The sequence below is a fragment of the Dipodomys merriami genome, unplaced genomic scaffold, assembly GCF_024711535.1.
Source record: "Dipodomys merriami isolate MVZ:Mamm:240054 unplaced genomic scaffold, mDipMer1.0.p SCAF_71, whole genome shotgun sequence".
Taxonomy (NCBI): domain Eukaryota; kingdom Metazoa; phylum Chordata; class Mammalia; order Rodentia; family Heteromyidae; genus Dipodomys; species Dipodomys merriami.
The window spans coordinates 4,545,309-4,566,669 of NW_027206302.1; the positions used below are offsets into that span (position 1 = coordinate 4,545,309).

General features: G+C 49.4%; 2 protein-coding genes across 3 annotated transcripts; both read left to right on the forward strand.

Moving 5' to 3' along the window:
* The first annotated feature begins 9,729 nt into the window (after positions 1-9,729).
* Positions 9,730-13,531, forward strand: Tekt2 (tektin 2). 2 transcript variants are annotated; one of them, XM_070008747.1, is made up of 11 exons: positions 9,730-10,035; positions 10,142-10,284; positions 10,583-10,773; positions 10,867-10,992; positions 11,190-11,395; positions 11,958-12,101; positions 12,185-12,299; positions 12,469-12,576; positions 12,709-12,852; positions 13,005-13,084; positions 13,235-13,531. In XM_070008747.1, exons 3-11 carry the CDS (start codon positions 10,618-10,620, stop codon positions 13,446-13,448), a joined length of 1,293 nt encoding a protein of 430 aa, XP_069864848.1. In that variant the 5' UTR covers positions 9,730-10,035; positions 10,142-10,284; positions 10,583-10,617; the 3' UTR covers positions 13,449-13,531. The 2 variants fall into 2 exon arrangements, with proteins under 2 accessions (XP_069864848.1, XP_069864849.1); XM_070008748.1 differs by lacking the exon at positions 13,005-13,084 and having other exon boundaries at positions 13,235-13,382.
* Positions 13,532-14,082: 551 nt separating this feature from the next.
* Adprs (ADP-ribosylserine hydrolase) lies at positions 14,083-20,034 on the forward strand. Its single transcript, XM_070008714.1, has 6 exons — positions 14,083-14,321; positions 17,310-17,406; positions 17,676-17,883; positions 17,959-18,143; positions 18,380-18,480; positions 19,199-20,034. The coding sequence occupies exons 1-6, from the start codon at positions 14,099-14,101 to the stop codon at positions 19,489-19,491; spliced, it is 1,107 nt and encodes a 368-aa protein (XP_069864815.1). The 5' UTR covers positions 14,083-14,098; the 3' UTR covers positions 19,492-20,034.
* Positions 20,035-21,361: the final 1,327 nt, after the last annotated feature.

Genomic DNA, 21,361 nt, shown 5'->3' on the forward strand with positions numbered 1-21,361 from the left:
ATTCACAAGAAGAAACTTCTGTTTCAGGAGGAATAGACTTCATCTCTCAAACCCTGTTTCACAGACAGGGAATGATCATTTCTATTATTGATGATAACCCTGTAAATCCTTTTCAAATTCAAAAACTAAGAATAGCCAGGCTCTAGTGGTTCATACCTGTAAATCTAGCCTCAGGACACCAAGAACTGAGGATTGTGGCTCCAAGCCAGCCCAGGCAGGAAAGTCTGTGAGACTCTTATTTCCAATTAATCACCAAAAAGCCATAAATGGAGCTATGGCTCAGTGGTAGGGTGCTAGCCTCAAGCACAAAAGCTCAGGAACAGCACCAGGCCCTGAGTTCAAGCCCAGGACAGGCACCAAAAAAAAAAATAAGAAATAAGCCAGGAATATAGAAGCCTAAAGGTATACCTCAGTGTTAGATAGAACACAGGCTTAGCATGCACAAGGCCACTCCTACTGCTGAAAACACAGAGAATGGCAAGCAGCAACCTCCACAAGACCTCAAAATTTTCCAGGAGCTTTCTTAATTCATAGCCTAGGATACAGAAACTACCTTCCCCTCTTTAAAAAGAAAAAGAAAAGCATTTAGAGGCAATTTATATAGAATACTGTGGATCACATGCAGAAGTTACCACTTGATCAAAAAATCAAAATATTTTCTGTATTCTCATTTCCATTTTCAAACCATTTTTTGGATTGCCTGGTTGTAATCAGTATTTTATGATGTTTATGAATCATAAAATTCATCTCCTTCCATAATACACCCCCATACAATGAAACATAAACAGATGAAAAGGCAAAACAAAAAGAAACATTAAAGAAAATCATTAGTGGAGTGCAGGGAAAAAGGGGAAAAAAAATCACTGGCATATAACTTGAGTTAATGTAAATGAAAAACTCCCTCAGTTAACTGAGGATTAAGATGGAAACTTGGCCTGGGTTCAGTCCCCTGCAGTACAGGGGGAAGATGAGAAGTGTGGGTGCAGCAACCAGAGAACATTCTGCTAGCTGTCAAATGATAATAAGAACAGATTGTTTATCTAGGCTATATATATACTGTAGCAAAGTGAAGAAGCTTTCTTGAAAGTAGTATTTCATGAGGCTGAGATCTGAGGATCACGATTCAAATGTAGCCTGGGCTACATTTGAAACTCTTCATCTCAAGTTAACCACCAGAAAACCAGAAGTGGTTCTGTGGCTCAAGTGGTAAAGCACTAACCTTAAGCTGAAGAGCTCACAGACAGTGCCCAGGTCCACAGTTCAAGCCCCACACCTGATAAATTTTTTTAAAAAGTAGGACTTCAACTTTCTGCAATGGAGATTACCTACATTCTTATGGAAAAATAATTTATAGCTTATAGTTTAACCATACTCTGATTTCAACTTTAAAAAGCTCGTGATGTTTTGACACATAGCTTCTTACATAAAATTTTTATTAATGAATACAGACTTCATTCCTCTTAAATACTCTGATTTCTGTTATATAAATTCTTGCATATGCCGGTGGCTCACGTCTGTAATCCTAGCTACTCAGGAGGCTGAGATCTGAGGATCATGGTTCAAAGCTAGCCCAGGCAGAAAAATCCGTAAGACTCTTATCTCCAGTAAACCACTCGAAAACTGGAAGTGGCACTGTGGCTTAAACAGTAGAGCACTCACCTTGAGCTGAAGAACGCAGGGACAGTGCCCAAGCTCAGAGTTCAAGCTCCACGACCAACCCAAAAAAAAAAAAAAAATTCTTGCATATGATTTTTTTTTTTTTTTGCCAGTCCTGGGTCTTGTGAACTCAGGGTCAGAGCACTGTCCCTGAGCTTTTGCTCAAGGCTAACACTCTACCACTTGAGCCACAGCGCCACCTCCGGCTTTTTCTGTTGTACTGAGGAATCGAACCTAGGGCTTCATGCATGCTAAGCAAACACTCTACCACTGAGCCACATTGCCAACCCCACATATGACTTCTTGATGGGTAAAAATTCTATTATATTAAAAAACATTAAGCCAGCTATCGTGGTGTACACCTGTAATCCCAGCACTCAGGAAGCTGAGGCAGGAAGATGGCAAGTCCAAAGCCTGCCTGAACTCCAAAGCAAGTTCTAGGCCAGCGTAGGCAATATAAAATCCCTGCCTCAAAGGTTTTTTCCTCTTACTTTTTTTAACTCAACCTGTTCCCTAGTTAACCCTGAGCTACAAGAGAGAAGATGTATATTTTGAAATACAGTAATGTTTAAAGGCTTATAACTAAAAAGATTTAAGAACTTAAATATGCCTTTGAAAGCAGGAAGGGCTCTAAAACCTGAGCCAAGTGCTTGGAACTCAGCCATAATCACTGTATCATTGGTTGGTTCTGTGTCTCGGTGTGCCTTTCTTCCTTCCTGGTAAATATGCTTGCTGCCCTCACCTACCTCACTAAACTTGTGGAAACAAGATACATTTGTGAAAGCACTTTGAGCTGTTCTGAAATTCTTGATAGCAGGATACTGTGGTGTGGAAGTTTGCTGTCCAGTTGAAAGTGTCTTCAAGTGTGGTAGATCACTGTATAAACCAGTTCTAGATAAACCTGGGCTTTTCCTGCTGTGGTGGTCTATCCATCCTGTTCTTTCTTTTTCTTCCCTGCTGTGGTGGTCTATCCATCCTGTTCTTTTTCTTCCCTGCACATAGGGCCTGGTTTTTGGTTTTTGGTTTGTTTTTTTGTAACAATCTTTGGCAAAAGCATGACTTCTCAGAAACCAAACTCTTTTGAGTGGTGCTAAGGCAATTGCAGCCATATTTTGTGTTAATGTGACAGTCATCAGCTACTTAGATGTAGATGTGACATGATCAAGTGCTTTTGCTGCATATTGTCCTGTGTCAGCAGTTTTCATTTTGTTTCTTGGCAGATTTTTGTTATATGGCTTTGGAGGAGAAGGCTGGTTTTAAGAAGGAAAATGGGAGCCAGGCACCAGTGGCTCACACCTGTAATCCTGGCTACTCAGGAGGCTGAGATCTGGGGATCATGGTTCAAAGCCAGCCCGGGCAGGAAAAGCCATGAGACTCTTATCTCCAATAAACCACCAGAAAACCAGAAGTGGCTCTGTGGCTCAAGTGGTAGAGCTTGCCTTGAGCTGAAGAGCTGAGGGACAGCGCCCAGGCCCAGAGTTCAAGCCCTATGACTGACCAAAAAAAAAAAAAAAAAAGGAAAGTGGGTTTATTTCTAACCTGTTGCTCTGAAGAATTGAACTTGGCTTTACTTTAATAAAAATTCCAATCACAGCCAAGCACCAGTGGCTCATGCCTGTAATTTTAGCTACTCAGGAGGCTGAGATCTGAGGATTGCTATTCAAAGCCAGCTCAGGCAGGAAAGTCTGTGAGACTCTCATCTCCAATTAACCACCAAAAAAGCTGGAAGTGGAGCTGTGGCTTCAAGTGGTAGAATGTTAGTCTTTTTTTGGAGGGCGGGGGCGGGGAGTCTGGTCGTGGGGCTTGAACTCTGGGCCTGGGCACTGTCCCTCAGCTCTTCAGCTCAAGGCTAGCGCTCTACCACTTGAGCCATAGCGCCACTTCCGGCTTTTTTTCTTTTTTGCTTATGTGGTGCTGAGGAATCGAACCCAGGGCCTCAGGCATGCAAGGCAAGCGCTCTACCACTGAGCCACCTTCCCAGCCCCCAGAATGTTAGTCTTGAGCAAAAGAGGCTCAAGGACAGAGCCAGGCCCTGAGTTCAAGCCCCAAGACCAGCACACAAAAAATTAAATTCTAATCATTGTATATCTGTATAAGTAAAAATATAGTCAAAATCTTTTATGATAATAAAATTCTGAGCACCCATAGGTAACATCAGGTGACTACTGAATTATCGTGTGAGTTGTGGGCAAAGCCTTACATTTCCCCAGTCTTACGCATCTCTGCAGGAAAGAAGATCATTTCTAAGAACTCAAAAAGTGTGCATCCCTATAGGTATAAGCAATTCCTGTAGGAAGGATGCAGTTTAGGTACACAGGGTATGATATATTCAGCATTTAGTCTCATCCCTACTGATGCTGACTGCCTCTTAAGGCAGACTGTTGAGCTTTTCCACCTCGCTGCTAATAAAGAGGTGTCTGTGGCAAGTTATATAGGACAATGAGGTTTCAAGTACTAAAGGTGAAAAGTTGGGATGATTTCATGCTTGGAAATGAACACAAGTCTTGGTGTGGTGAAGCAGCTAATACTGCTACCCGGAGACCATTAAACAGTTTCTGCTGTAAGGTTTGGCATTATCTCTCCAGCTATGGACCCATAAAAGTATTACTCTTTTTTTGTGGATAGAAACCATTTGTGTGGTAGACTAGAATGTGGACTTACTTGTAGGCTGTGGAAAGCAGTGGTGTGTGTATGTGTGTGTGTGTAAATATACCTTATAACACTATACATACTGAGTTTATAAAATAATATGCTCTTTCTCCAGTGTTTGGGAAACTAAAACTGCAAAATGACCAATTCATTGTAACCTGACCACTCTAGCAAAAGTTCTTATACACAATACACACACACACACACACACACACACACACACACACACACACACCTCATACACACACACACACACACACACACACACACACACACACACACACACACACACACACCTCAGTGTTGCCAGCTGCTCCTACTGTAGTTAAGTGCTGCTTTTTTCTTTTTCAAACCTAAGTAATGGCTGAAGATATAGCCATCTTTTTAAAGGGAACTTTTTTGAAGAATACATACATGGGGATGGGGGGAGACTGCTTGCAAAATGTCCTGTAGGTGAACAAATGGCCTTTTAGATTTTACTTTTTAATCATCTCGACCATGTGTGCCTATTTGTATTGCAGATATGAACTATTTGGGGGTTAATCACAGTATGTTTTGAAACTGAAATCTTAACAAATTCCAAGTAACCTTTTTCTCTACCCTCCTTTCCCACTGTAACTATTCTTTTTTTTTTTTTTTTTTTTTGGGTCCGGTCGTGGGGCCTGAACTCTGGGCCTGGGCGCTGTCCCTCAGCTCTTAAGCTCAAGGCTAGCACTCTACTACTTGAGCCACAGCGCCACTTCTGGCTTTTTTTCTTTTTGCTTATGTGGTGCTGAGGAATCGAACCCAGGGCCTCATGCATGCAAGGCAAGCACTCTACCACTGAGCCACCTTGCCAGCCCCTCCCATTGTAACTATTCTTGCCAAATATTTTCCAAGGCAAAATGATGAGAGCTCTCCAGACCCTCCTCTTCCTCCTCCTCATCCTAGCTCTTAGGTCTGGCCTTGCCTTATCTTTAGTTGGATTTTCCCAAGTAAGAAAAGTTTACTGTAAGCTAGACACCAGTGGCTCATGCCTGTAATCTTAGCTACTCAAGAGCTGAGATCTAAGCTGTTTGAAGCCAGGTGGGGCAGGAAAGTCTGAGACTCTTCTCTCCACTAAACTACCAGAAAGCCAGAAGTAGAGCTATGGCTCAAGTGGTAGGGATAGGACCTAGGCCCTGAGTTCAAGCCCCAAGACTGGCACCAAAAACAAATTACTATAGGATTTTTAAAGCTGCAGAATTTCAAAATGCTTATAAACCTTTTTTATATGTTTGGTTAAGATAGTAGAGTGAGTCTGTAGTTTTCTAAGAGGACCAGTAAAGTTATGGAGTGATCTAAACATGGATGCTGCATTTTATTAAGAGGAGTTGGAAATGGTGGGAGGTGGATGGGAGTACAAGTCTATGACACATGGATAATCACTGTATAATTAAAGCACCAAATGCTGACTTCTATCACTGTGTACTAGGGAGCTGGGCTTTGGATTTGGCTGTTATTTTAACTCAGATACTGTGTAATAATGATAAGCTAAAGGCCAATAAGGTTTTTAAACAAAAATGCTTATTTTCACTATCTACAGTTTGGTAGTAAATTTTCTATTTTCAGTGAAACTGTCTTTCCCTTAAAAATGACTACAAAACTCTTATGGATGAGATTAAAAACTAGAGGAAGCTGGGTTTTAAACAGTTGAGTCACTTCTAACACTTTATGTTAAAGGAAGCAGTCACAGTTGTCCGTGAGCCAAAATGGCACAAAAGTGCCCTGGTGACAGGACTGTGCGTCCCGTGCCATTCCATATACTGGAAGAGTTCTGTGTTGTCTTTGTTTATCCTTGATTCAAAAAAATAATAATGATGATGGTTTTCGTGTTGCTTAGCTTCAATTTGAAGTGTAACTTTCACTAATAACTGCAATAAAAAGAAAAGCTTTGCTCCAAACTTTGTTGTGTGGTCATCACTAATAACACTAATAGCTAAGGGGAGCTTAGACTTGAGTCATGAAATCCTGGGATCAAACCTTAGCTCTGTGACACTGGGCAAATTCCTAGATGCTTCTGAATTTCTTTCCTTTAATACGAAAGAATGTAATAGAGCTGTTGGCACTTAGTGAGGTAATACATGGAAGTGCTCAGCATATGAATGGAGTTCAGTCTTTAAAGAGGCCCTCTACCTCTCCACAAAAACACTCATTTTCCCTTCTTAAATAAAAAACATCAAGCCGGGCACTAGTGTGCCCCCCTGTAATCCTGGCTACTCAAGATACTGAGATCTGAGGATTGCAGTTCAAAGTCAGCCCAGACAAATAAAGTCTAGAAATAAAGCTGTTGTTCAAGTGGTAGAGTGCTAGCCCCTTTTTGGGGGGGGGGGCGGGGGGGGTCCAGTCGTGGGGCCTGAACTCTGGGCCTGGGCACTGTCCCTCAGCTCTTCAGCTCAAGGCGAGTGCTCTACCACTTGAGCCACAGTGCCACTTCCAGCTTTTTTTTTTCTGCTTATGTGGTGCTGAGGAATAGAACTCAGGGCCTCATGCATACAAGGCAAGTGCTCTACCACTGAGCCACCTTCCCAGCCCCTAGAGTGCTAGCCTTGAGGGAAAAAGCTGAGAGACAGTCCCCAGGCTGAGTTCAAGCTCCAGAACCAGCATTTAAAAAAAAAAAAAAAGGCAAGGCGCCCGTGGCTCATGCCTGTAATCCTAGCTATTCAGGAGGCTGAGATCTGAGGATCACTGTTAAAAGCCAGCCCAGGGGCTGGGAAGGTGGCTCAGTAGTAGAGCACTTGCCTTGAGCTGAAGAGCTGAGGGACAGCGCCCAGGCCCAGAGTTCAGGCCCCACAACCAGACCCCCCAAAAAAAGCCAGCCCAGGCAGGAAAGTCCATGAGATTCTTATCTCTAATTAACCATCAGAAAACCAGAAGTGGTGCTGTGGCTCAAGTGGTAGAGTACTCTCTTGAGCTGAAGAACTCAGGGACAAGGCACAGGCCCAGAGTTCAAGCCCCACAGTCAACCAAAAAAAAGGGGGGGGGGCAGGCACCTGTGGCTCATGCCTGTAATCCTAGCTACTCAGGAGGCTGAGATCTGAGGATCCTGGTTCAAAGCCAGCCTGGGCAGGAAAGGCTATGAGACTCCTATTTCCAATAAACCACTCAGAAAACAGGAAGTGGCGCTGTGGCTCAAGTGGTAGAGTGCTAGCCTTGAGCTGAAAAGCTGAAGGACAGCGCCCAGGCCCAGAGTTCAAGCCCTATGACTGACCAAAAAAAAAAAAAAAGGTCAGTGGTTCACAACTGTGATGTTAGCTACTCAAGAGGTAGAGATTTGGAGGACTGTGTTTTGAGCCTAGCATGGGCAGAAAAGTCCAAGAGACTCTACCTCCAAAATAACCAGCAAATAGCTAGGCTGACTGTGTGTTCAAGGAGTAGAATGCCAGTTGACCCAGCAAACTGGGTGAGCACAAGGCCCTAAATTTAAATTAAAAAAAAAGAAAAACATTAGGGCCAAGGCGTAGTGATACAGGTCTATAATGCATAAACACTCTGGAGACAGAAGTCAAAGGATCTAGAGCTCAAGGCCAGCCCAGGCAAAGTTAGACCCTATCCCCCCCAAAAAAAAGGGCTGGCGGTGTGGCTGAAGTGGTAGAGTGCTTCTAGGACCTAGATTCACTTCCCAGTACCACTTAATTTTTGTTATTTTTTGCAAAATCTTGTGATTGATTACATAATTTCCAAATTTCACAGTATTGTGGGATAGTGAATACTTAGTTAAAGTCACAAACACATTCTAACTTTCATGGAGCAGTACCACTTAAAAAAAAAAGCCGAGCACCAGTGGCTCACACCTGTAATCCTAGCTACTCAGAAGGCTTAGATCTGAGGATTGCAGTTCAAAGCCAGCCTGGGCAGGAAAGTCTGTGAGACTGTTATCTCCAATAAAGCACTAGAAAACCGGAAGTGAAACTGTGGCTCAACTGGTAGAGCACTCGCCTGGAGCTGAAGAGCTGAGGGACAGCGCCCAAGCCCAGAGTTCAAGCCCCACGACCAGCCCCCCCCCCAAAAAAAAGAAAAAGCTTAGCAACTTTGTCAGGAAGAGATAGAAATTAGGAGGGCTGGGAATGTGGCTTAGTGGTGGAGTGCTTGTCTAGCATGCATTGAAGCCTTGGATTCAGTTCCTCAGTACATAAAAAAGCAGGAAGTGGTGTAGTGGCTCAAGTGGTAGAGTACTAGCCTTGAGCAAGAAGCTCAAGGACAATGCCTAGACCCTGAGTTCAAGCCCCAGGACTGGCAAAAAAAAAAAAAAAAAAAAAAAAGGGCTTATTTCCTTCCATACAGAATTTAGACCTAAAAAAAATGTGGGGGAGGGAGGAGGATTGGTAATGAGGAGTAACCAAAGTACATTATATGCCTGTATAGGAATAATCACAATGAGAACACTTTGTACAATTAATATATTTTTTCATGTGTGTGCCAGGCCTGGGGTTTGAACTCAGGGCCTGGGTGCTGTCCCTGAGGTTTTCTGCTCAAGGCTAGTGCCCTGCCACTGAGCCACAGCTCCACCTAAGGATTTTGGGGGCTGGGAAGGTGGCTCAGTGGTAGAGTGCTAGCCTTGAGCTGAAGAGCTGAGGGACAGCACCCAGGCCCAGAGTTCAGGCCCCACAACTGACCAAAAAAAAAAAAGGAGTTTGGGTGGTTAAGTACTTATGACCTCCAGAGAGCAAGAAAGTCCATCAAGGCACAGTGAAAGGTGAACAAAAGAAGTTTATTTACACTATTTACACCTGAAAGGGGTCTTGAAACTATCTTGTCCTGGGCTAGATACCCAGAACCAAGAGCAGCCTCAACCCCCAAACCTCCAAGCCTCCACTAGGCAGTCCTGACCCCCCGACCTTTATTAGTTGGTCTGCAAACCTCCGAACCTCTGACCTCCAACGCTCCAAAGGGGAAGGCTTTCCCCTGTCTTCCCTTCCTGCTCCACTGCGGGCCTCTCCATCTCCACAGGCCTGCCCTGCTCTGCTCCGGGAGGCGCCTCTCCACAGGCCTCTCTAGAGGAAGGTCCCAGATGGCCTCCCGAGGAGCCCCGAATGTCCCCTCGAGGAGGCCCCAGATGGCCTCCCGAGGCCTGCCCTTCCCTCCACAAGGCCTGCCCTGCTCGGCTTTGGCAGGCGTTCCCTCCCGCGGTCTCTCCCCTTGCGTTCCTCTCCTCTGGTCTCCGGTCGTCTCCGGTCTCCTCCGGTCTCCTCCGGTCTCCGCCCCAGCCCTCTCCCCGCAGGACTCTCCCCGGCTCCTCCTGACCCCCCTCTCCTCGGGGCTCCAGCTGTCCTCCAGACTCCGCTCTCAGGTAAAACTGTTAGGCAAGACAGGGTGGAAGGGAGGTGTTATGTGCCCTGTTTGTGTCACATATAATAATAAAATGACATATAAATAGACATTTCTGGAAGGAGGCCTGGAAAGGGAGCGAAGCGGAACCCGAGACGCTTACTTCTTCTTTGTACGGTCCATGGGCATGAATGATCAGTGGGCAAGACAAAATTATCCTGAATCTCTTGGCACCACACCCCGCCCGGGAGGCCACCTCCTTCCAGGCCTCACGCAGCAGGGTCACCCCGCAGGTGACAAAGCGGGGCGGGCGTGGTCGCCCAGCAACCGCAACCGGAGCAGCGCCGCACAACAGAAGCCTGGAGAGAGCGAGAAGAGGAGAGGTGGAGGGGAGCGAAGCGGCGAGACGCAGCCTGAAGCCACCTTCTCCTAACTCTGTGTCAGGTATTTAACCCCCCGGCCAGAACCCTGCTCCGCGAAGGGGCCCTGCTGGGCACCCAGGCTCCTCACAAACGTGGACCAACTCGACCCTGCTCTTCCTCCCATCTAGGTGGGGCCGTGGGGGCAGGGACGGCGCTTTCCCCACCGGCTGTCTGGTGCCAGCCCCTGTGCGCCAGCCACATGGTTCTAGAGAGGGATCAGGGGCTCCTGCTCGGCAGATCCCCACCAGCCTGGTGCGCAGCCTGGAAGAGGGTAAGAGAGCAAGCTCACTGGAGTGCTTGTAGCAAAGAGGGGTGGAAAGTGGATTGAGGATTATTTTTCCTGCCAACCCCATTTGGTGGGAAGGAAGGACCCCATTCTTCCCATTACCTGCTCCAAGCTGTGCCCTCAGAAGGACCCACCGGGTGGAAATCCAGCTACATAACCAAATTGCTCCCTACAACTCTATCCAGCAGAGTGCCTGCAGGAAGAGCCCAACAGGACAGGCTCACTGCCCCCCCAAGGGTGCATTTGAGCCAGAAGACAGTCTACGGCACCTTTCCCTCTGCAGGTTGTATCTTGAAACAGGCCTAGGAATTTGAGATCATGGCTACGCTGAGTCTCAAGCCAAGCCAGCGCTTCCAGCTGCCTGAATGGAACACCAACACTTACTTGTTGTGCAGCAATGCAGAGCAGCAGCGAGAAGCTTGCCATCAGATCCGCCAAGAGGCGCGAGTCCTCCGCAGTGAGACCAACAACCAGGTTGGGGACCAGAGTGGAGTTACATAGGTCCAAGGAACCAAGGATAGCTACACATACACAACAATCTCCCCCCCCCCACTCTACTTCTTCCAGACTATTTGGGATGAACATGACAATAGTACAAGACTATTGGAGAGGATCGAGACTGTCAACCGATGGAAGGAGATGCTGGACAAGTGTCTTATGGACTTGGATGCTGAGATTGACACCCTGATACAGGTAGAAAGCCTGGCTGAATGCCAAGACACTGCTGCAAAGATTGACCCTCATGCCCCACTTCCAGGTCTGGGAACCCTTGAAGGTGGGAGGGGGGGTGGAATGGGAAGGCACAGTCATCTGACTCCGTCTGCTAAAGTAAGGATAAGAACATCTTCCAGGGCATGGCCCCCCTTGCCTCCCATCCTCCTCTTCTCTAGATGAAGGAATCAGCAGATCAACACCTGCAGGCCAAAAACCTGCCTCTGGATGTGGCCATCGAGTGCCTAACCCTCCGGGAGAGTCGGCGAGACATTGACTTGGTGAAGGACCCTGTGGAAGATGAGCTCCTTAAAGAGGTGGAGATCATTGAGGCCAGCAGGAAGGCCTTGCAACAGAAGGTCAACGAGGCCTTCGAGCAGCTCTGGTAAGAATGAGGAAGACAGGTTTACATGCATTTGAGACGTGAGGTCTTGAATGTGCAGCAAAGCTTTGTGGGTGATGAGGAGAACTGGCTCCTGTATTACTTTTTGTCCCTCCAAGTGCTCCTGAAAGAAACCACTAATTGCCTGTAGTACTTTTTCCACTGTCTGGACCTAGTCTCAGAATCCTTATCAGGATCCCACTCTAGGCAGCCATTTTCACTTGATGGGAAGCATGGAAGCTGAAGTCCACTTGCCACTACCCTGAGTGGCTCATCATGAGTGTCCATGTGAGCCTTTGTGAGTGTGACCACATAGGTGTACCCCACAGATGTGTACAAGCACTCAAGAAGCGTAACGGTGTTCTCTGGGAAGCTCATCCATCTCCACACAGGTCTCCAGCTCAGTTGTGGCAGGAACTGCATTATCTTCTGCTGGGAAAGCTTCCCGGACCTCCTCCTACTCACTCCCCCAGAATTCCCATAGTACAATGAGGACTGTATCCCCAGCCTGGCAAGGCCAGGGCCTGGCAGATCACCTTCTGATCCAATCTTCTCTTTTCTCCAGTCTCCTGCAAGATGTTCGGCAGCAGCTCAGCTCTGACCATCGGGGCAAAATGGAGACCTTGGAGATCGACAGAGGTTGTCTCTCTCTCAACCTCACATCCCCAAACATCTCTCTGAAGGTCAACCCCACACGCATCTCCAACAGGTAAGCGGAATGTTTCAGTCACACTCTTCCGTCTCGCAGGGGCCACAACTCATGACTCTATTAATCATTTCTTGCCACTGCAGCTCCCTCACACTCCAGCAGTGGGATGACACCAGTCGGTTCAACAAGAAGCATGCAGAGGCTGAGATGAAAGCTGCTTCAGAGCTGAGGGAGGCCATCAGCCTGACTATTGTTCAGGTGATTGAAACCCTGCAGCCTGCTCTCCACGGCCAGTGGATGGCCGACGTGTGCACTCAGTGTTTACTTTTAGTTCTCTGATGCTACAGCACCTCTCCCTCCACTTAAACAGCATCCTCCTAAAACCAGGAGTTTACATCTTTCCCTTGCCTGCTCTCCTGTTCTGCAGACCAACAATGAACTCGAAGCCCAGAGAGTAGCTACAGAATTTGCCTTCAGAAAGCGGCTGAAGGAGATGGAGAGATTTTACAGTGATCTCAAGTGGCAAGAGAATAATGTGAGCCTACCCCTTGAACCCACCTGCTGTTGTGTGTGTAGAAGAGGTGCCAGGTGCCTTACCCAAAAGCTCTAGACGGGGCCCCCCAGCGTGAGTCCAATAGGTAGAGAAGAGTCCCTTTATCCACTGCAGACTTTGGAAGAGATTGAAGAGATGAAAAAGGATATCCGGCACTTGGAGGATGATCTGCACAGAAAAATGATGAACCTGAAGCTGGTCCATAGCCGGCTGGAATCCAGAACCTTTCGGCCCAATTTGGAGCTCTGCCGGGATGAGGTACGAAGGTCCCCAGTAGGATATAAGTCCTCTTGTTAAGCTTTTCTCAGGATCACCTCCAGCATATGCTTCTGGTAGAGTAAACCTGGCTTTCCAGGGCACCCCTCAGGCTCACTGACCTTGGAAGCCTCATTCTGCTCCTTTGCCTCCAGGTACAGTATGGCCTTATTGATGAGGTCCACCAGCTAGACACAACCATTGCCATAATGAAGGAGAAGCTGGCTCAGACACTGTAGGTTTGGGAAGTAAATAGGAGGGTGGGACGGTGGCCTATCTATAGGGCCTCTTTCTGCCCAGTGGTTCTTTTGGCTTGAAACTGGTGAGCGCAGCCCAGCCCTCCCAACCTCATGCAGAGATGAGTTACCATTGCCTCTTCCTCTAGAGATGCTCTGGATACCCTGTACAAGCACCTGGCCCGACTGCAGGCTGCCATTACCTGTAAGGCCAACTCCATGCTGCTGGACAAAAAGTGCTTGGACATCCGACGGAAGCTGGTTGTGCCTACTGAGAAGTATGTGCCCCAAGTGGACACCTTCACCCGGACCACAAACCGTGTCCTGAGTCCACTCAAAATTGGCCACCTGCAGCTGACCTAGCATTAGGAAACAAAGGAAGGTTGGGTGGGAAATGGGGAAGTGGGCGAGGGGAGAGTGAATCTAATAAACATGGAGACTCTCAACTCAGGCTTTTCTCTGTAGCAGGGAGGGAGAAGGTTCTTGACCCTCTCATGTCATCCTCTCAAATTCCACCTGCCAAATTCAATTCCCTTAGGGAGGCCCCCTCTCTGGGCTAGGGCAGCAACACCTGTGCCCTAGCAGCTGGCTTCCATCCAGCTTCTCTCCAACTGATGCCTTGCTGGCCCTTCTGATACCCACGGGAGGCTAGGATCACACAGAGTGGACTTGGGACTGGGGTAGTCTTGGCCTAAGTGGAGCCAAGCGCTAGAAGAACTGTCCCAGGAGGGATGAGGTGCTTCCCAGAGGGAAGAGCAGCCTGAAGTGACCTGATGATCAGGCTCAGTGTTCACCTTTTCAGAACCATTTAGTGGCCACCTGATTGTGATGCCATTTAGAAGGATGGGGGAGTCGGAAGTGCACCTGGTGGCGATTTACCTCTTCTGGCCGCTGGGCGGCGCCGCGATCCGGGGAGCGGCTTGGAGGCTCTTGGCCACTGGGGGGCGCCTTGTGGTCGTAGGAGGAAGGGGTCGGGGCGGCGGCGCCGGAAGTGACGGCTGATTTGTGCGCGGATGGCGGCGGCGGCAGCGGCGGCGGCGATGACGGCCACGGGTGGTGGTGGTGCGGGCGCGGCCCGCTCCCTGTCGCGCTTCCGAGGCTGCCTGGCCGGCGCGCTGCTCGGGGACTGCGTGGGCGCCGTCTACGAGGCGCACGACACCGTCAGCCTGACGTCAGTCCTGAGTCACGTCCAGAGCCTGGAGCCGGACCCCGGAACGCCGGGCAGCGCGCGGACAGGTGCGCCGGGCCTGCGCCTGCGCCTGCGCGGGGGCTCCGCGGAGGGCGCTGAGGCGGGGGTGCGAGGGGACGAGGCCCCGAGGGTGGCGGCCCGGCTGAGGGACTCTGCGTGCCTAGGCCTGTGCCTCCCTCCCACGCTTCGCCCAGAACCTTCTCGGCGCTCGGTGCAAGCCCGGCCTGGCGCGGGGCCTCCGCGCGAACGTCCCTTGCCCACTGGGCCCGTCGTCTTGTCCTTCCAGGAGTCCGCCCGCTCACCCTCCTGCACGCAGCAGGCCCGGCTGTCCCCCAGCCCCGCCTGACCTACAGGTCCCGCTTCCCCAGTTTCCCCAGGCCCGGCGCACCGGGCTCTTCGCACACGGTGCTGACCCAGGCAGAATTTTGCCTGCGCAGTCCCTCCCTGAAATGCCATCTCCCCCGTTGTGAGGAGCTGGTCATCGGCTCTCAACCTGCAAGTCGTGTCTAAGCTAAGACAAAGGATCTGATTATTCTTCAGGAGCACGTAGAAAAGTAGGAATGGGGGCGTGGTCAAAACCCGCGCACACCCTGTGTGTAAGAGGAGGGAAGGAAACCATTTATTAGGAGAAGCAAGTGGGCAGCAACCAAACCTGAAGACAGTATTGCAAGATGGAGACACTGGTGTCTTGCAACAGAGAGGTTAAGGAAAGTCTAGATTAGTGAAGTGTGCGTGTTCAGGGGATTGAGGAGGAAATGGAAAATGAAAAGATCGTATAGTGGGGTATGCAGGGAGGATCAGAGAGGAGCTCTCCCAACTGGAGGCTCCCTGGTCTGCCTTAGATCAGCTGAGGTATGGGTGGTGGGAAGAGAGAAGAGCAGCTCCCTGTCTGGGGAAGAGCCAGGATCTATAGCCAGACATAACTATTGCCTGGAAGTGGGTGAGGTTGAGGGTCAAGAGAAGAGACAATGGAAGAGGGAGGCCCCTGGGGAAACTGGCTAGGGTGACCTTCACTTTACTCAGGAGAGACTCACTGCCTCTGGAGTGGAGCCTGGAAAGTACAGTTTTGAGTAAAAGCTGTTAGCTGCTCTTCCAGTGAAGTAGAAGTCAGAGCCACCTCAGAGTGAAAAGCTGGCTTTACAAACTAACTGTGTAAGGAGTGGGAGAGGGGCTTACTAAAAACTTGCTCTTCATTCTCAAAGCTATGGCTGGTAATAGTTCGTTTGAATAGTCCATGTTAGAAGTTTTAGAGCATAGCCAATCACAGTGGTATGTACCTGTACTCCCAGCTATTTGAGAAGCCAAAGTAGGAGGATTGTGAGTTCCCATCCACCTTGGTAATTGAGTCCCTGTGTGTGTGTTTGTGTGGGGGGGGGGGGGGGGGAGGAGAGAGAGAGAGAGAGAGAGAGAGTGTGTGTGTGTCTGAACTTAAGGTCTCCCTTAGCCCTTAGCTTTTTCACTGGAGGCTAGCACTCTACTACTTGAGCCACATTTCAATTTTTGGCTTTGTTGTGGGGGGAGGGCAGATAATTGGTGATAAAAGTCTTACGAACTTTACTGCTTGGGCTGGCTTCAAACCATCATCCTCAGCCAGGTGCTGCTAGCTCACACCTGTAATCCTAGCTACTCAGGAGGCCGAGATCTGAGGATTGTGGTTTGAAGCCAGTCTGGGTAAGGAAGTTCTTAAGACTCTTATCTATAACTAACCGCCTGAAAAACTGGAAGTGGCACTGTGGCTCAAAGTGGTAGAGTGCTAGCCTTGATCAGAAAAGCTCAGGGACAGTGCCCAGGCCCTGAGTTCAAACTGCACAACCGAAGGAAAAAAATCCTGATCTTCAGATGTCAACCCCCTGAACAGCTAGATATAAGTGTGAGCACTAGGGTCTGTCATACTCTAAGCAAAATTTAAAAAGTGTGGAGGAGCCGGGCGCTGGTGGCTCACGCCTGTAATCCTAGCTACTCAGGAGGCTGAGATCTGAGGATCATGGTTCAAAGCCAGCCCGGGCAGGAGAGACCGTGAGACTCCTATCTCCAATAAAACCACCAGAAAACCGGAAGTGGTGCTGTAGCTCAAGTGGTAGAGCGCTCGCCTTGAGCTGAAGAGCTGAGGGACAGCGCCCAGGCCCAGAGTTCAAGCCCCACGACCGACAAAAAAAAAAAAAAAAAAAAGTGTGGAGGAGGGGCCAGCCCTCGTTGGGAGGACCTGAGGCTTGGCTGCCAGGATTAGTTTTCAGCAAGTGCTAGGGAGCAGTAAGTAGGTGGTTGAGGAAGGAAGGGCCATGCTGGGAAGGGCTTTAGAGGCCAAGCCCATGAATTGGAATCTCATCCTAAAGGCAGCAACCATTTTGTGTGTGTGTGTTGAGGGGGCAGGGGTACTAGAGCTTGAATTTAGGGCATGGACACTGTCCCTGAGCTTTTTTGCTCAAGGTTAAACATCCAGTCATCTTGAACCATAGAGGAAGAGGAAGAAGGTAGGGATTGTCTGACTGCATGGATATTGCATTGCGATGGTCTTGGAGACATGAGAGACTAAGCAAGTCATATTGATTAGAGCTGCTCTAAGGGACAGCCAGAAGGAACTGAGAGGATTCCCTTCAGAAATGTAGCACATTGGGCTGGGAAGGTGGCTCAGTGGTAGAGCGCTTGCCTTGCATGCCTGAGGCCCTGGGTTTGATTCCTCAGCACCACATAAGCAAAAAAAAAAAAAAGCTGGAAGTGGCACTGTGGCTCAAGTGGTAGAGTGCTAGCCTTGAGCTGAAGAGCTGAGGGACAGCGCCCAGGCCCAGAGTTCAAGCCCCACGACCGTACCCCCCCCCAAAAAAAAAAAAAAGAAATGTAGCACATGGTGTGAGTAATTTGCAATGAAAAATTTCTGGAAATCCCGAGGCTAACCATGGAGGCTTCTTAGAGCCTGTGTAGCTACACAGGTGAGAGGCTGATACAGTCACTGTAGCCATATCGTACCTTGAAGGAATGAGCTGGAGCCTATTTTCCTGGTCCACAGCCTGCTCTCACTCCCTGCCCTCTCCCTGCAGAAGCACTGTACTACACAGATGACACAGCCATGACCAGAGCCCTGGTGCAGTCCCTGCTGGCCAAGGAGGCTTTTGATGAGGTGGACATGGCTCACAGGTGAGGGGGATGGCCCTGGGGTGAGTCAAGCCAGGTGGGCAGAGCTGCTGAGCTGCTCCACAGAGGGATGATGTCTGTACGTGTCTGGGACCCTCACCCTCAGCAGGACCCTTTCTCCAGTTGATGCAGATTCACAAGCTAAAATGGCAGCACTGCTGGTACAGGTACCTTAGGTCTCCCAGGCCACCTCCTCCAACCCAGCCCATCCATTTCTTCCAGCCCCAAGAAACACTTTTGAAATTACATTCTGCCTTCCTTCTCCCTGATAGATTTGCCCAAGAGTATAAGAATGACCCTGATAGAGGTTACGGAGCTGGAGTCATCACTGTCTTCAAGAAACTCCTGAGTCACAAGTGCCATGATGTCTACGAGCCTGCTCGGGCCCAGTTCAATGGAAAGGGGTCCTATGGCAATGGGGGCGCCATGCGGGTAGCAGGCATCCCTCTGGCCTATAGCAGCATCAAAGATGTTCAGAAGGTATTGGCCAACTGCCCCTGGGATTCCCCAACTCATCTGCAGTGATATTCTGGTAATGATTCCTTCTCTCCCCAGTTTGCTCGTCTCTCAGCCCAGCTGACCCATGCTTCCTCCCTGGGTTACAACGGTGCCATCCTGCAGGCTCTGGCTGTGCACCTGGCTCTGCAGGGTGAGTCCTCCAGCGGGCGCTTCCTGGAGCAGCTCCTGGACCACATGGAGGAGCTAGAAGGGGACGCCCAGTCGGTCTTGGCTGCCAGGGAGTAAGTATGAGTTGGTGGTGGGACAGCGTGGGGGGCATCTAGCATTGCCCAAAGCAAAACCTGCCTTCTTTCACTGCAGACCTTAGGGAGGGTGGGAGGAGGCCCTTTTGCCTCAACTGGATTGCTAGAGTACCTATGGGAGCCTGACCTATTCCTGCTCACTTTCCCATGAAGCCCTTCTACCTGTTTGTCTGTCTGCTAGCTCTGACTTACCTGAAATTTCTCGCCAACCTCAGGTTGGGTATGGAGGAGCGTCCATACTCTAGCCGCCTGAAGAAGATTGGAGAGTTGTTGGACCAGGACTCAGTGAGCCGAGAAGAAGTGGTGTCTGAGCTAGGTGGGTGATTTGTTCCTCAGATCCAGGGTAGAAGGGAAGCACAGAGTTGTGCTTGCTGTCCACTTTAGCCCTGAGCTGGTAAAACAACGAGAGCCTTCCTTGTAGGGCCCATGCAGGGTTGTGAACACGGTGCCCTCAGCCTTGTAGATTGGTGGCCCAGAGCAGCCGCTGATTGCCAATTTTTTTTTTTTTTTTTTTGGCCAGTCCTGGGCTTGAACTTGGGCCTGGGCACTGTCCCTCAGCTCTTCAGCTCAAGGCTAGCGCTCTACCACTTGAGCCACAGTGCCACTTCTGGCTTTTTCTGCTTATGTGGTGCTGAGGAATTGAACCCAGGGCCTCATGCATGCAAGGAAAGCGCTCTACCACTGAGCCACCTTCCCAGTCCCTGATTGCCAATTTCTACAGCCAGTGTGATAACGGTTTTTTATTTGCCTACCACTTCTCTGTGTCCTAGACATATTCAGAATGCCTCACAGATGTGACCTGTATCCTCTCCACAGCTCTGGGAGAAGGATTAACTTTATTCACTCCACACTGAGGAGTGAAAGCCGAGAGCAGGACAGTGAGTGTCCTTTCCCAGCCTGCAGCCAACCTGATGGGGGAAAGTCACTCCAGGGAGTGGACTGTGGAGCCTAGGTTCTTGGGTTGGCTCTTAGCAAGTGGCAAGAAGCCTGGTGCTGGGGGGCAAGTCATTCCTTGTGGTCCAACTTCCCCACAGGGAATGGCATTGCTGCCTTTGAGTCTGTGCCCACTGCTATCTACTGCTTCCTGCGCTGCATGGATCCTGACCCTGAGATTCCCACTGCCTTCAATAGCCTCCAGAGGACTCTCATCTATTCCATCTCACTCGGTGGGGACACAGACACCATTGCTACTATGGCTGGGGCCATTGCTGGTGCTTACTATGGGATGGATCAGGTGCCAGAGAGCTGGCAGCAGAGTTGTGAGGGCTATGAGGAGACAGACGTCCTGGCCCAGAGCCTACACCGAGTCTTCCAGAAGAGTCTGTGAAGGCCACAGCTGCTGAGCTTCTGCCAGGTGCCAGAAGGACCAAATACAGCTCAGAGTGAAACCCGAAGGTTCCTTCAGCTGTTTCCCCTGCCTTGATCTTTCTGAAGCAGAGCCTGGACCTCACCTCTTAAGGCTAGGGCCTTGAGAGGTCCCAAGAACAGTAAGTAGGGACTGGTGCCTCCTTACTGCTGGGGTTCTGGCTTTCTGCAGAGCCATGGGCCCCCACGAGTCATCAGTGAAACATGAAGGGACCTGGGCAGGTTTTATTTAGAAGAGTACTTGTGACATTTGCTTTTTCTTTTTGTCTGAGACATGGGATCTGGAGAGGAGAAATAATCTGCTGTAGCATCATTTCTCCCTGTTGGTTGTTAGCCAACTTGGCAGATAGCCTGTCCTTGACTGACAGGGTCCCCAACAGCAGGTTGTTTGGACAAGGGACAAACATTTGCACCCAGCCTCTCTAGGTGCATACATAGACCTTGTCTGTAATGGTTTGTGACAGCTTCCAGTGGAATTCACCGCAATAAATGTTTTTTTGGTAAATCCTGGTTGTCTCTTTCTCTTTGTCTCTTCCCTGGTAGCTTGACCTTCTCAAGCATAATGCAGTACTTCTGTCTGGGCTGCACTCTCTTCAATGCTGGGACCCCAAGGAGACAGGTGCTTTGTTGTCAAGAAAAGTCTTCCAGTCCCCCAGCCTGCCTTAAGGACAAAGCAGGCATAATAATATGGTGGCTTTTCCTGTTGGAAGCCACAGAGAGAGGCCCAGGCAGGTGCCGACATGCTTCCCATAGGCAGTGGGTAGGAACAAGTCAGATTATCCTAACTTCCTCAAATAGGAGACAGGCCAACTAGGCCAGGATTGGGATTCTGTGGAAGATGTGGCGGCACCTGTCACTGATTGGGAGGGAGGTGTGTCATCCTAGGTGTAGCCTCAACGCTGTTTGCCTCTTGTCTTGATACTATCTGATGTCCTCTCCCCACAAGGAGATTTTGCACAGCACCCATTTTGAAGAACAGTTAGGTGAGAAGAAGACACTTCCCCTAAACCATGGGGATGTCCTAAATTGTGTGGGGTGGCCTGCATCTGTAATCCTAGCACTCAGGAAGCTGAGGCAGGATTGCCAGGATAAGGTCAGCTACATAGGGAGACCCTACCTCAAAGGAAAACAAGGGGCATTCTCTTAAGAAGCTTCCAGGCTTGGTGAAGGAAAGGCTAGGGCAGACGACAGAGCCTTTGCTGTTTCAGGTCGGTTGCCCTATATTTCCCCAGGCAGGACAGATCTGTATGCCAACTGCTGAGCGCAGCTGGCTGTGAACAGTTGCTTTCTACCCAGGACAGCATCCCTAGCCCCACCCTCAGCACTGGGCCTGGCTCTGGCCTTGCCCTCAGGAGCAAAAATTCACAATTTCATAATTTGTATCAGATGTCAAAGTTTTGCCCTTGGGATTCTGAGCTAGCGGTCATGCTCCACTACCCCTGAGAGATTACAGGAATATTCTGATGAAGTTCAATCTGTCTCTCCCAGCTCCAGCTACTGCCCTTTAGTTTTTTGGTTGTTGTTTTGGTGCTAGTCCTCAGGGCCTGAGTTCTGTCTCTGAGCTTCTTTTGCTCAAGGCTAGCACTCTACCACTTGAGTGACAGCTCCACTTCTGACTTGTTTTGTAGTTTATTTATTTTGCCAGTCCTAGGGCTTGAATTTGGCCCGGGCACTGTCCCTGAGCTCTTCAGCTCAAGGCAAGTGCTCTACCACTTGAGCCACTATGCCACTTATGGTTTTTGGTGGTTAATTGGAGATAGGGAGTCTCACAGACTTTCCTGCCCGGGCTGGCTTTGACCCGTGATCCTCGGCAGACTCCTGAGTAGGATTTA

What these genes read in the sequence shown, in the direction of transcription:
- Adprs (XM_070008714.1), top strand. Translation starts at nt 14,099, where the DNA reads ATGGCGGCGGCGGCAGCGGCGGCGGCGATGACGGCCACGGGTGGTGGT. An exon ending in GCATCAAAGATGTTCAGAAG is followed by an intron (nt 17,884 to 17,958) that starts GTATTGGCCAAC and finishes TTCTCTCCCCAG; the next exon opens with TTTGCTCGTCTCTCAGCCCA. An exon ending in AGAAGTGGTGTCTGAGCTAG is followed by an intron (nt 18,481 to 19,198) that starts GTGGGTGATTTG and finishes ACTTCCCCACAG; the next exon opens with GGAATGGCATTGCTGCCTTT.
- Tekt2 (XM_070008747.1), top strand. Translation starts at nt 10,618, where the DNA reads ATGGCTACGCTGAGTCTCAAGCCAAGCCAGCGCTTCCAGCTGCCTGAA. An exon ending in TCAGCCTGACTATTGTTCAG is followed by an intron (nt 12,300 to 12,468) that starts GTGATTGAAACC and finishes CCTGTTCTGCAG; the next exon opens with ACCAACAATGAACTCGAAGC. An exon ending in GAGAAGCTGGCTCAGACACT is followed by an intron (nt 13,085 to 13,234) that starts GTAGGTTTGGGA and finishes CTCTTCCTCTAG; the next exon opens with AGATGCTCTGGATACCCTGT.